Here is a 13,311-nt window from a genome sequence, read left to right on the forward strand (position 1 = left end):
CTGGCTGTACTTCTTCCAACTCAGATTGGTTTATTCCTTTGACAGTCCACAGTACTTTCAATATTCTCCTCCAACACCATAATTCAAATGCATCAATTCTTTTACAGTCTTCATTCATTTTCCAACTTTCACATGCATATGAGGCTATTGAAAATACCATGGCTTGGATCAGGCGCACCTTAGTCCTCAAACTGACATCTTTGCTCCTTAACACTTTGAACAGATCTTGTGCAGCAGATCTGCCTAATGCAATATTGTTACAGCAGTTTTAGGTTCGAGAGTGTCACTGAAGCTCTTGATCTATCATGGAAGAAACTGAAGCCACACTCAGTGAAGCAATGTTTCAGATTTTATTAAGCCGTCTGGCTCAGAGGAGCACAACATGGGCCTAAAGGGGTCAGAGTTGGGGAGGGGCCAGGCTGCAGACCTGTTTGAGAACAGGGGGAAACCAGGGGGATTGGTCCCATTAGGTGACCTGATTAACATTCTAGCTTGTCTCCTGGGTGGAGACCTTTTCCTGTTCAATATGGCCTTTGATTTCTTGACTGCTTCTTGCATGAGTGTTGATGGTTGATAGGAGCAAAATGAAGTCTTTGACAACTTCAATCATTTCTCCATTTATATGGATGTTGTTTATTGGCATGTTTAGGGGACTACAAAACTTATGATCTGAATTCGTATAATGTATACTTTTTGGATGCTTCATAAAAATGTCAAAGTTGATATAAGACATTCTTTAATACTGGAGCTAGTAATAAGAATAATACCAAGGCTCTCACAATAGAAATTGTTTATGTAAGTGAATCCCCTTTGATTAATCTGAAACTCTAGCTAAAGGGTCAGCAGGTCCTTGTTTTTTCTTGAGATTTATTCCTATATACTTATCAAGAAAGAAGTATTCCTTAAGGCCATTTTACACCAATGTTAAAACCTTTTCCCCTGGCATTCATTCTTTCAGCATCTTCACTCGAATTCAAAGGAAACATTCACTTAATGGCTTGTAGCAATCAACATACCCAGATAACAGGAACTTCTCAGGAAACCATCAGGAATTCTCAGGCAGTCAGTTAAACAAAAAGGTCAAATGAATTCAGCAAGGATTGAGCTAAATTTAACCATGCAATTTTGGTTCAAATGTCTTTATACTTTCTCCATTATACTGGGAATATAAATTTATTTTTAAAATTTTGATCCTAGTACATTAACTTTCTTCATACCAGAGATTCTCGATATAATTGTTAGCAATTCCCATTTTATTGGGAGATCAATGGATTACTAAATCATTTAGCAGATTTATTCTACTATTTTTATTTTACTTAAATATTAATATTGATAATAAGTCCTGGTAACATAGTATTGTAATTTGGCTGTTAACTGAATGTCTCTGGTTCAAACCCACTAGTCATACCTCAGGGAGATAAGATCTGCTGAGCTGTTCCCATAAAAAGGTCAGCCTTGGAAAAAACCTATAAGACACTTCTAGTTTATCCTATAGGGTTACTATGATTCAAAATTGACTTATTATTAATTGATTGGTGGGTTGTTAATTGTTAATGCTTATGTCTTTCTCAAGAAAACCCAACCGTCTCTAGAAAACCCAATCTAAGACAGTAGTCTAAAGTCAAATATCACCCAGATAACCATCAAATTGTTGTTGTTGATAAGTGGCATTGAGTCGGTTCTTACTCATACCAACCCTGTATAGAGTTTCCAAGGAACGGCTGGTGAGCATGAACCATATAATCTGCAGTTCAACCTACCTTACAGTGCAGTGCATAAAGCTGCAGCACCACACCAGGACTCCAACCATCAATTGAAGACTGTCAATTGAACAAACTAACCTTGATACACATACACGTGTGCATGTATATTATATTTGTTATTATTGTTAAATGCCATCAAGTCAGTTTTGTCTCATAGCAACACTGCACAGGGTTTCCAAAGTGAGTTTGAACTGCCAATCTTGTGTTTAGCAGTTCAGTACTTATCCTACACAGTCACATCAGGACTCCCTTTCTGTATGTGTATATATATATTGTTGTTATTGTTGTTAAGTGCCATCGAGTCGGTTTTGACCCATAGTGACCCTGTATAGGGTTTCTGAGGAGCAGATGTTGAGCTTGAACCACTGACACTGCTGTTCAAACGGCTTTGCACTCTGGCACATTAATGCACAGAGCCATACCAGGACTCCATAGGTGTTGTTAATGGCTGTCAAGTCAGTTTCAATTTATAGCAACCCTGTATAGGGTTTCTAAGGAGCAGTTGGGTGAGCTTGAGCTGTAAACCTTGCAGTCATCATGGTCAGCTCTATTTTGAGTATGCATCTCTACCCCAGTTGTATCCTGTGAGCCTTCTAACCTGAGGGGCTCATCTTGTGGCATTATATCTGACAATATTCTCGAGGTCTTCATCATGTTTCAATAGTCAATATTCTGGTATCTACAGTGCTCTACTGTTATTCATAAGGATTTCAGTGACTATTCAGAAGTAGTCTATCTCTCCTTCTTCCTAGTCTTTCTTTGTCTGAGAGAACAGCTGTAACCTGTCCACCTTGGGTGACCCTGCTGGTATTTAAAATGCCCTTGGTATAGTTTCCAGAATCACAGGAACACACAAGCCTCCACAGTACAGGAAACTGACAGATGAGTGGTGGCTTTGGACTTGGGTTCTCCATAAAATGTGAAGCTGCTTTATCTATGGGAAGAATGATGCTAAGAGATATCCAGGGAATGCTGGGATTATAGATGGTGCAAGGAGACAACAATCTTTCTCCAGAGCCAACAAAGAGAGGCAATCTTCCTCTAGAAATGGCTGTCTGAATTTGGGCTTCTATTCTTCTAAACTGTGAGAGAATAAATTTGTTTTTTAAAATCATCCATTCGTGGTATTTCTGTCATAGCAGCATTTGATAACATGTATTTCTTCCAATTGTGTTGTTGTTAAGTGCCGTCGAGTCGGTTCCGACCCATAGCGACCCTGTACAGGGTTTCCGAGGGTGTAAATCTTTACGGGAGTAGAAAGCCTCATCTTTCTCCCGCGGAGCGGCTGGTAGTTTCGAACCGCTGACCTTAAGGTTTGCAGCCCGATTCGTAACCAAGGAGCTCTGGTAGCGTAGTGGTTACGAATCGGACTGCGAACCTTAAGGTCAGCGGTTCGAAACTACCAGCCGCTCCGCGGGAGAAAGATGAGGCTTTCTACTCCCGTAAAGATTTACACCCTCGGAAACCCTGTACAGGGTCGCTATGGGTCGGAACCGACTCGACGGCACTTAACAACAACAACAATTTCTTCCAAGACAGATTTTGTTTATTCTTGTTGTTATTAAGTGTTGAGTCAGTTCTGACTCATGGGAACCCTGTATATAGTTTCTGAGGATCAACTAGTGTGTTTGAACAGATGACCTTGAGGTTAGCTATCCAGTGTTTATCCTACAGCACCACACCAGAACTCCTTTCTTTTGATGTTTGTTGTTGTTGCTATTAGGTGCCATCTGGTCAGTCTGACTCATCTGAGACCTTATATAGCATTTCTCAGGCTGGTGGTTTCAAACTGCCAACTATTTAGTCTGCAGTGCTTATTGTTCAGAGCCAACAAGTCCCACCCCCTGCCTCTTCTGGTAGTCCATAGTATATTTAGTATCCTTCACTAACTCTATGGTGTTATACAAAAGCATTGATTCTTCTTTGGTCTTTTTCATTCATTGTCCAGCTTTCATATGCATATTAGGTTATTGAAAATAGCTTGGGTCAGGCTAATCTTATTACTCAAAGTGACATATTTGCTTTAGATTAATTAACAAGGTAAATTCTTTTAAATTAAGCAAATTAGGAAAACAAAAGCTAAATTTAATGTAACAGGTTTTCAGTGTATTTTCTACAATATTATATCTTTACTTCAGGAACAATTAAAAGCAAAACCAATCCCATTTTCATGGAGTTGAGGGTTAATTCTCTAGAGTGCAAGGTTATTTTAACTGCAAAGTCAGTAGTTTAAACTCATGAGAAGTTCCTCGGAAACTCTATACAGGGTCGCTGTGAGTTGAAACTTACTTGACTGATGGCACCTAACAACAACAACAGTGGACTGCCAGAAGAATAAACAAACCTGTGTTGGAATAAGTATTGCCAGTCACAACTGGACAAATATTGCATCAGACCACTATTGTAAAAGCTTAAGAAAAGATACCCACACTAAAAGGAAAAAAAAAAACTTTGTTGGTTACTGGGGAGGGAGGATGGTAGAGCACAGAGTAGGGCATAGACACATCATAGTTCAGGAGTTAGGGTGGGCAATACACAAGAAGGGGAAAGGAAATGAAAGAACAAGGTAGATAGGAGAACACTTAGGCAGGTTTGCATGGGCTAAATGGGACAGAGGTAAATAGTGATATATGCTCAAACTTGGAACAACAGGGCTCTGTGATATAGGGATTGAGGTATTGTCTGAATGGGTAAAAAAGGGGAGATGATGTTAAGATTTTTGACTGTCTTATGAATCTTGGTTTCCCTTGCCTACTATTGAAAGTAGACACTTGAGGGGGATAGAAAGAAATATCCAGAAACATGACTACAGAAAGCTTGAAAGCCACCTTTGGCCTATAACTGAGAAAAGAGGTGCTAGAACTTGCCTAGTGAATGAGGCTCCTTCTAGAGCCTTTGTAGTGCATAAGACCTTAGGTGGAGTCCTGATCCCCTTCCAGAACCTTCTGAGATGGGAAATTCCCACTTGAAAAGACAAACAGACAAGCATGGAGCAGCTAGAGGAGCAGAAGATACTTCTTGAAAGAAAGACCAGCAAGAAAAAAAATCAAAAACAAAAATGGCAGTCTGATTGGCTACCACAAGAACAAGCAAGCTATTTGCTGGGGAGCCATCAAGGCAAGTAACCAAGTCCTTTCAGGACAAACTCCCATCTAAGACTGAAGCTCAAAGGGAATGCATGAGCAGGCATGTAAGCTTGCTAGTGACCATGCTTGTCTACTGATGAGTACAAGTGGGGGGAAAGCAGCGATGCAGAGGTGGTCTGAGTTTGACCACGTTACATAGACTCCTGTTGATCTGGAGTATGATGAAACCTGGTTGGCCTGATTGATGTATGGTAAGACCAAGAAACTCCTGAGCCCAAGGACAAGGACATAGCCACAAGGGGCTAGAGCTGAGAGTGAAGCATCCAGTTGATATTAAGTGAGGAAGATGCACAAAATGCCCAAATTTGCAGATAGTACCCATTTGATCTAGCTTTGATGGCTGGATGCTCAGAACTCAACTAGAGGAAGATAATAAAATTTTTTTATAAAGGAAACAAGTGTAAATTGCTACAATTTGATGAACTTGACCTATACTTATGGATGTAGTAGCTTAAAATACCAACCAAGAAGGAAGGAATCTTCACAGCAAGGATCATGACCATCCCCTCTATACACAGGGTTGATAGGGATGGGCAACTTAGACATTGGCTACCTAAAATGGGGGGGGGGAGGAAGGGTAATAAAGGCACAAAGTGACTGGCTTACAAGTTTTCAAGAAATTTACTTTCAGAATGTTTAGGGGATGGTCGAATCCTGACTGAATCATTTTCATCTTGTCTAGATGGGTCTGGTAAAAGGAGATGGGGATAAGATTCTTATGATTCAATAGTGCATAATTGCTATCATAAATGATCATGATTGTTACAACTGTAAAGGTAGACATTTTGTAACTAAAAGGGGGGGATAATTAATCTTGTATTTCAGGAACAGAAGACCCTAGGACCATCAAGGGAGAGGAGCAGGAGTGGAATATGGGACCCTATCCAGAGAAGCAGCTACACCAGAAATGGAGGCAGAGATGAGGACATGGAGAGGTAGAGTAGCTGAGAACTCTAGACTCATGGAAGGAAAAAAGCTGTGTGCTGGCATCCAAGAGGTAGGCTTGCCAAATGTGCTCTTTGGTTATTTATATGAGTATATATTCCTGATTGTTTTGATGTACATCCCCTCCCAAAATAAAAGAAAAACAGAAAAAAATAGAAGCAAATACTGTTGAATGATGATGCATGGAGGGGATTGTAATCATTGCAATGTAAGGAAATATGATAGGATGAGTGTAAAACTGATATTCTACCATGTAGGCTATCACTCAATTCACAATAAAAACTAAAAAAAATAAAATAAAAACACTTAAGAAGAGAAACATATGTTAGCTAGAGAAGTTTTGAGAGAGAAAAGTTGTAGATTATTAAATTTTAGATCAGTATTTCAAAGACTTAAATAAAATATAAACCTCTTTTAAAAGGAAGAAAAAAAAATATAGCAACACTGCTTGAGCAAGAGTATTGGTGCAATTTTTTCAAAACCTTGTGATCACTGCCAGTCTCTGTCTCAGATTTTAGCAATTTTACCAATATTTCAAACTTTCTCACAAAACTATTGCATACCCAATGGATTAGAGAATCATGTAGATATAACATTGATATGCTCTGGGAATATAAAAAGTAATGTGACTCACCTTATAATGATATTCATTTTATTGTTGTTGTTGTTATGTGCTGTGGAGTCAGTTCCGACTCATAGCAACCCTGTACAGGGTTTCCAAGGCTGTAAATCTTTACGGGAGCAGAAAGCCTCATCTTTCTCCCATGGAAAAACTGGTAGTTTCGAACTGCTGACCTTGCGGTTTGCAGCCCGATTTGTAACCAGTACGCTATCAGAGCTCCTTCCACTTTATTGTAGTGGTATGGAATTGAATCCAGAATATTCCCAAGGTAGGTATATATTAGATATAATGAAAGATGCTTAAGGCTGTTGAGTTAATAAAAATGAAATAAATTGTATGAAGGTTAAACAATCTATACACTCTGTAATTCCAACTAAATGACATTCTGGAATTCTAGAAGAGGCAAAGTGATTGACAAAGTAAAGCAATTAGCGGTTGCCAGGGGTTTAGAGTACTCATGGCAGGATTTGAAAAGATGGAACCTGGACATTTTTAGAGCACCTTTGATTCTCTCATGGAGGACACATGATATGCACTTGTCAAAACAAAGGACCATACAACACAAACTGAACCTTAATACAAAATATGGACTTTAATAATAATGCTGTTGTTAAGTGCAGTGGAGTCAGTTCTAACTCATAGAGACCCTGTAGAGAGTTTCCAATGAGCAGTTGGTGGGTTTGAACTGTCAGTCTTGTGATTTCATAGTCCAAGGCCACACCAGGAACCCTTAATTAATAATAGTATATCAATATCATATCATCACTTATAATAATTATACCACAGGAATTAAAAATGCAAGTAATAGAAGTGGAGGGGGAAGGAAGAATATATGGTAACTCTTAATACTCTCCCTGGTTTTACTATAAATTTAAAAGTACTTTGTAAAATACAGTCTTGAAAAAGCTTACATGTTTGTATTCATGTATACGCATATATAATTTGTTTGTGATTTTTATTTCCTGTATGATTGTTATTATGCTTTAAATATTCCCCATAAACTTGATTTTGTAATTTGACCTTCAGTTTTAGGCCTAGGTTATAACACGGTTATTGTTGTTGTTGTTGTTAAGTGCCATCGAGTCGGTTCCGACCCATAGCGACCCTATACAGGGTTTCCGAGGGTGTAAATCTTTACGGGAGTAGAAAGCCTCATCTTTCTCCCGCGGAGCGGCTGGTAGTTTCGAACTGCTGACCTTAAGGTTCACAGCCCGATTCGTAACCACTATGCTACCAGAGCTCCTTATAGACAGTGATTAATGTAATCCTTTAATTTTTACATATTATACACATTTGCAAGGTCAGTGGTTCAGGCTCACCAGCCACTTCTTGTTGTTGTTGTCAGGTGCCACCAAGTCGGAACCGACTCATAGCGACCCCATGCACAGCAGAACGAAACAATGTCCGATCCTGGGCCAACCTCACTACCGCTGCCACACTTGAGTCCATCAATGATGCCACCTGGCCAATCCATCTCGTTAGGGGTCTTCCTCTTTTTCTCTGACCCTCCACCCTACCCAGCATGACATCCTTCTCCAGTGATTGTTTCCTCCGGACAATATGTCCAAAGTATGAGAGATGAAGCTTAGCTATCCTGGCCTCCAAGGAGCACTCTGGCTGCACTTCTTCCAAAACAGATCTATTGGTTCTTTTGGCAGTCCATGGCACTTTCAGTATTCTCCTCCAACACCACAATTCAAAGGCATCAATTCTTCTACCATCTTCCTTATTCACTGTCCAGCTTTCGCATCCATATGAGGCTATTGAAAACACCATGGCCTGGGTCAGGCGCACCTTAGTCCTCAAGCTGACATCTCTGCTCTTCAATACTTTAAAAAGTTCCTGTGCAGCAGATTTGCCCAATGCAATACGTCGTCTGATCTCTTGACTGCTGAGCCACTCCTTAGAAACCCTTTACAGGGTCACTATGAGTCAGAACCAACTTGATGACTTTTAACAATAGCAACAACTTAGAATTTATGTGAATTATAAAATGAGATGGTTCTTTTTAAAAAATCAGTATAAATTGTGAATTTTAGCTAAACAGATAAGAATGCAGTAATAAAAGATGCAAATTGCCAACTGCATATTTAAGGTGTATTATGATACAATTTGTTCCAATGAATTAGATAACAGATAAAATAAGCATTTTGTTGGTATATATGAACTAGCAAATCTTATTCCAGAAAAACAGATAATCCAAACAGGTGTATATCAACTAGAAAAATCAGAATTGAAAACTCTCTACCAGAGATTTACCAGGTCAATATGAATTTCCTTGGTGGATACAGCCAAACATTAATTGGAAATCATATGAATGCTATAAAATATTGAAGAAGCTACCCTTCCTAAATAATTTTATGACCATACCAATTTGAAATTATGTTATTACAAAAGAAGAAAACTGCTGGCAATATCATTCTTAAATAAAATTTTGTCTATTTGACCACAAATGGCAGATATTGTCCCCAACTGCCTTTATTTTAAATAAAAATAATCTTGCAAACCTTTCGTCTGATGGTCCCCATCTTGTAAATTTTCCTTATTTCAAATTATTAGAAGTCTTCCAGGTGGAGATAAGCTACTTCAGAAGGTCTGATCACCCCCTCATATGTGAGGTCTAACATCTAACTTTTGCTCTGCTTTTCAGCAATATGTATTGAAAACAAATACAATTACACAATGTATTTAAAAACAATATATATACATACACATAAATGTGTATACACATTGGCCCCTTGGAACTATACTTTTGACTTTTAAATTAGTCACATCTGATCTCTGGGAAGATGAGTACTTTTTAAATAAAACAGTCTCTGGATTCTTCTTCGTATTTTTTGAGTCTTGATACTATAAATAACAGGATTCATCAAGGGTGGTAAAAGGATGTAGATGTTTCCCATAAGAACATGAACCAAAGGAGAAAGGTGTTTCCCAAAGCGGTGCACCATGGTCAGGCCAATAATTGGGATATAGAAAACCAAAACAGCACAGATATGAGATACACAAGTCTGCAAGGACTTGATCCTCTCCCTTCTGGATGCAATAGCTAAGACTGTATGCAAGATCATGATGTAGGAGATAAGTATAAGAATTGCATCCAACAACAGGTTGCTGATGACCAGAAACAGAGCATAGATACTATTGAAACGGATATCTGAACAGGTAACTCTAAGTAAGTCTTGGTGTAGGCAGAAAGAGTGAGAAAGAATGTGTGGACGGCAGTAATTTAAGAACTTCAGGCGGATGATGGCTGGAGGTATAAGTAAAGAACTCCTACCTAAAATGGCAATCCCAATTTTCATGATTTTGTCATTAGTTAGGATAGAAGAGTAGCGCAATGGGTTGCAAATGGCAATGTAGCGGTCAACAGACATAGCAAGAAGGACAGAGGATTCCATGAAGGATAGACCATGGATGAAATAGGACTGTGCAATGCAGAAATCCAAGCTGATCTCTTGAATGAGACCTAACAGTATCCCCAGCACTGTGTTCACTGTGGACAACCCCATGCACAGGTCAGTAAGGGCCAGCATGGCCAAGAAGTAGAACATGGGCTCATGCAAGCTTGGCTCAGTCCTTATCACATGAAGCACCATGCAATTTCCCAGAAACACCATGACATAAATGGAGAAAAAAGGGATGGTGATCCAGATGTAGTTAACTTCTAGGCCAGGAAAACCAGTAAGAACAAAATTGGAATCACTGAAGTTGGAGATGGAGGTCATCTAGAGTAATGAAAGTATTTCTAGAGAGATGCTATTCAGTTGGAGAACTTAAAGTTTCTCAAACTTCTAAAAGTGCCATAAACTCAGAATATTGAAGAGTCTATATATTACTTTACTGATTATTTAGTCTATAGGGCAAAAATCTGCTGCATAGAAGTAGAATTTCTAGTTCTAAATGTCCAGAAAGCAAGGAGCTTTATGTAGAAGCACACATAGTAATAGGCACATGGGGTTTGCATATTTAACTATACTTCTGGGAGTCTCTGTTATTTCCTGAAGGGAGTTAATGTATGGTCACAGAAACTGCTACCACAGTTTCACTCATAGGGGGATTTAACTAGAAGGGCAATTTCCCCTTGATTATCCTAACTGTTCCTTCTATTACCACAATAGTTCATAAGATCTCAAAGGAAAGGACTGCCAGCTGTAATCTAACTTTGAAGATCATAAAATTATTGTTGCTGTTAAGTGCTATCAAGACAGTTCTGACTCATAGCAACCCTGTGTAGGGTTTCTGAGGAGTGGCTTATGGGTTGAACTGCTGACAATCTGGTACCTTATCCTACAGTGTCATACCAGGACTCCAGCTTAGGAAAAACTTCATGAACTAAATGGCATCAGAACATTTTTACATTTGACACATTATTTAATTCCTCTTTAATTTAGGTACATATTATACTCTTTTTTTGTGTGTGTGTGAATTTTAAGAGAATTATATCCTGTATTATATGGTGCTGTAAGATAAAAGTCCTGGAGTGGTAACTGAAAGATTGACCTTTCAAGTCTACCAGCCACTCTCTGAAATACTATATGGACAGGATTGCTGTAAGTCTGTACCAACTCAATAGCTCACAACAACAATAACAAATTAACATCACACAATTTTACAAAATTTTTAACATAAGATAGTATACTTGGCATGCATTTTAAACTAGAAATAATGAAACTGTTGAATCATTAAATTTTATTAATATTTAGATTAACATTTGACAGAATCAGTTTACTGTACCTATGGAGTTCTGTTGTAACATTGTGTGATAAAGACTTGACTGCTAACCATAAGGTTGGAAGTTCAAACTCACTAGTTGCTCCTTGGAAACATAGTATGATCACATTAGCTATTTATGGGTAAAACAGAATCCGATTTAAAAGGAAACCACATCTTTTGGAACATCCAATTAGTAGTAAAGTTAGACTTTTTGTGCCTGTTGTTTTTGTTATGTGCCGTGGAGTCGGTTCCGACTCATAACGACCCTGTACAGGGTTTCCGAGGCTGTAAATATTTATGGGAGCAGAAAGCCTCATCTTTCTCCTGCGGAACAGCTGGTAGTTTCAAACTCCTGACCTTGTGATAGACACACACACACACACAGTCATGGATACAGGCAAACATCCCAACACACCTATGTCTGTGTGATACATCCATATCTATATATAAAAAAACCACACACTCAGGGAATAGCTCAGTGTCTTTTGGATATTATAACTGTTGTGTGGCTTCTTTTAGACCTGAGACCTCACAGTCAGTATTTGGATTAGCTAAATAACAAGGGGGCAGGGGAAACAGGAAATAATTCAGGAAGATAAAACAGATATAACTATGAAGTTAAATAATAGAATCTATTGTCTAGGATGGCTCTGGACCTTTAAAATTGGTAGAAGGTCACAAAAGAAAGTAACTCTGGTGAGACTCTAACAGGAAAAATGTCAGCCCTAAGGATGAAATAGTACATCTAAGTAAGACTCACAGTTAAAAGAATATTTTATACATTGATTATGAAACCTAGAATTATAGATAATGAGAATGAGAATGATTTCTAGATTGAACTCCGTTATTTATTTCTAAGTATATGATAAGTGCTGTTGTGGTTGCTGTTGTTAGGTACCATCTAGTCAGTACCGACTCATAGCAATCCTTTTCACAGCAGAACGAAACACTGTCCGATCCTGGGCCAACCTCACTATTGTTGCCACACTTGAGCCCATTGTTGCTGCCACTTTTCCAATCCATCTTGCTGAGGGTCTTTCTCTTTTTCTCTGACCCTACAACTTACCAAACATGATATCCTTCTCCAGAGACTGGTCCCTTCTGACAATATGTCAGAAGTATGAGAGATGAAGTTTGGCCATCCTGGCCTCCAAGGAGCACTCTGGTTGTACTTCTTCCAACACAGATCTGTTGGTTCTTTTGGCAGCCCATGGTCCTTTCAATATTCTCCTCCAACACCATAACTCAAAAGCATCAATTATTCTAGGGTCTTCCTTATTCACTGTTCAGCTTATGCATGCATATGAGGTTATTGAAAATACCATGGCTTGGGTTATGCACACCTTAGTCCTCAAGCTGACATCTTTGCTCTTCAACACTTTAAAAACGTCTGATAAGCACATTTGTGCATGATAATAATAGTTCAGGTTTATTTGGTAAAAACCAGAGACACAAATTATATCTCAATGTATCTCATAAATAAGTGAACTGCATTATTACATGATGTCCATCTTCATTTGAGTAGGGTACTAATAACAAGGTGCAGCATTTTATCACATCATATAGTGCTGAGTATGAGATAGTAGTACCAAAAATATCATATATATTCCACAATTTTTCCAGATTTTCATGGCCAAATTGTATTTCCCCAGAAAAACATCCTGTAAAAAACATTTATGTAATTCAGATAATTTATTAACTTATAGATCATATCATACTTTTCTGAATGTGTGACTGTATGAGGAATGGGATTGAATCTTGAGATCTTATTAATGATGGGAATTGGCTTTAAAATGCACAGTTAGTAAAATATTTTATAAATATTTTTATTTTATTTATTTTGTTTTGTTTTATGCAGCTGAAACTAATATTAGCTGATTGAAAACTAAAGACTTGCTTGAAAACATTAATTTTATATCTTTCTCAATATGTATTTTCCTATCAATGTTACTTAACCTATTTATCACAATAAGGGTTTTCCTCTTCTTGATTTTGATATACCCTCCATTATTTTTAGTTGATCTCTCTTTGGTCAAAGTAAATGTGTTGAAATGAAGAGGTAATAAGATGTAGAACCAATAAATGAAATAAAGAGTAGTGGAATCAGATTCAGTTGAAT

General features: G+C 38.1%; 1 protein-coding gene across 1 annotated transcript; it reads right to left on the reverse strand.

Annotated features, from left to right (window-relative positions):
* Nucleotides 1-9,244: 9,244 nt before the first annotated feature.
* On the reverse strand, nucleotides 9,245-10,204 carry LOC102817423 (olfactory receptor 51V1-like). The gene has a single exon (XM_006870351.1). It carries the CDS (start codon nucleotides 10,202-10,204, stop codon nucleotides 9,245-9,247), a length of 960 nt encoding a protein of 319 aa, XP_006870413.1.
* Between the last annotated feature and the right edge of the window lie 3,107 nt (nucleotides 10,205-13,311).

The sequence above is a fragment of the Chrysochloris asiatica genome, unplaced genomic scaffold (genome assembly GCF_000296735.1).
Source record: "Chrysochloris asiatica unplaced genomic scaffold, ChrAsi1.0 scaffold00140, whole genome shotgun sequence".
Classification (NCBI taxonomy): Eukaryota; Metazoa; Chordata; class Mammalia; order Afrosoricida; family Chrysochloridae; genus Chrysochloris; species Chrysochloris asiatica.

Excerpts from the sequence above, each read along its gene's own strand:
- LOC102817423 (XM_006870351.1), bottom strand. The coding sequence starts at position 10,204 with ATGACCTCCATCTCCAACTTCAGTGATTCCAATTTTGTTCTTACTGGT.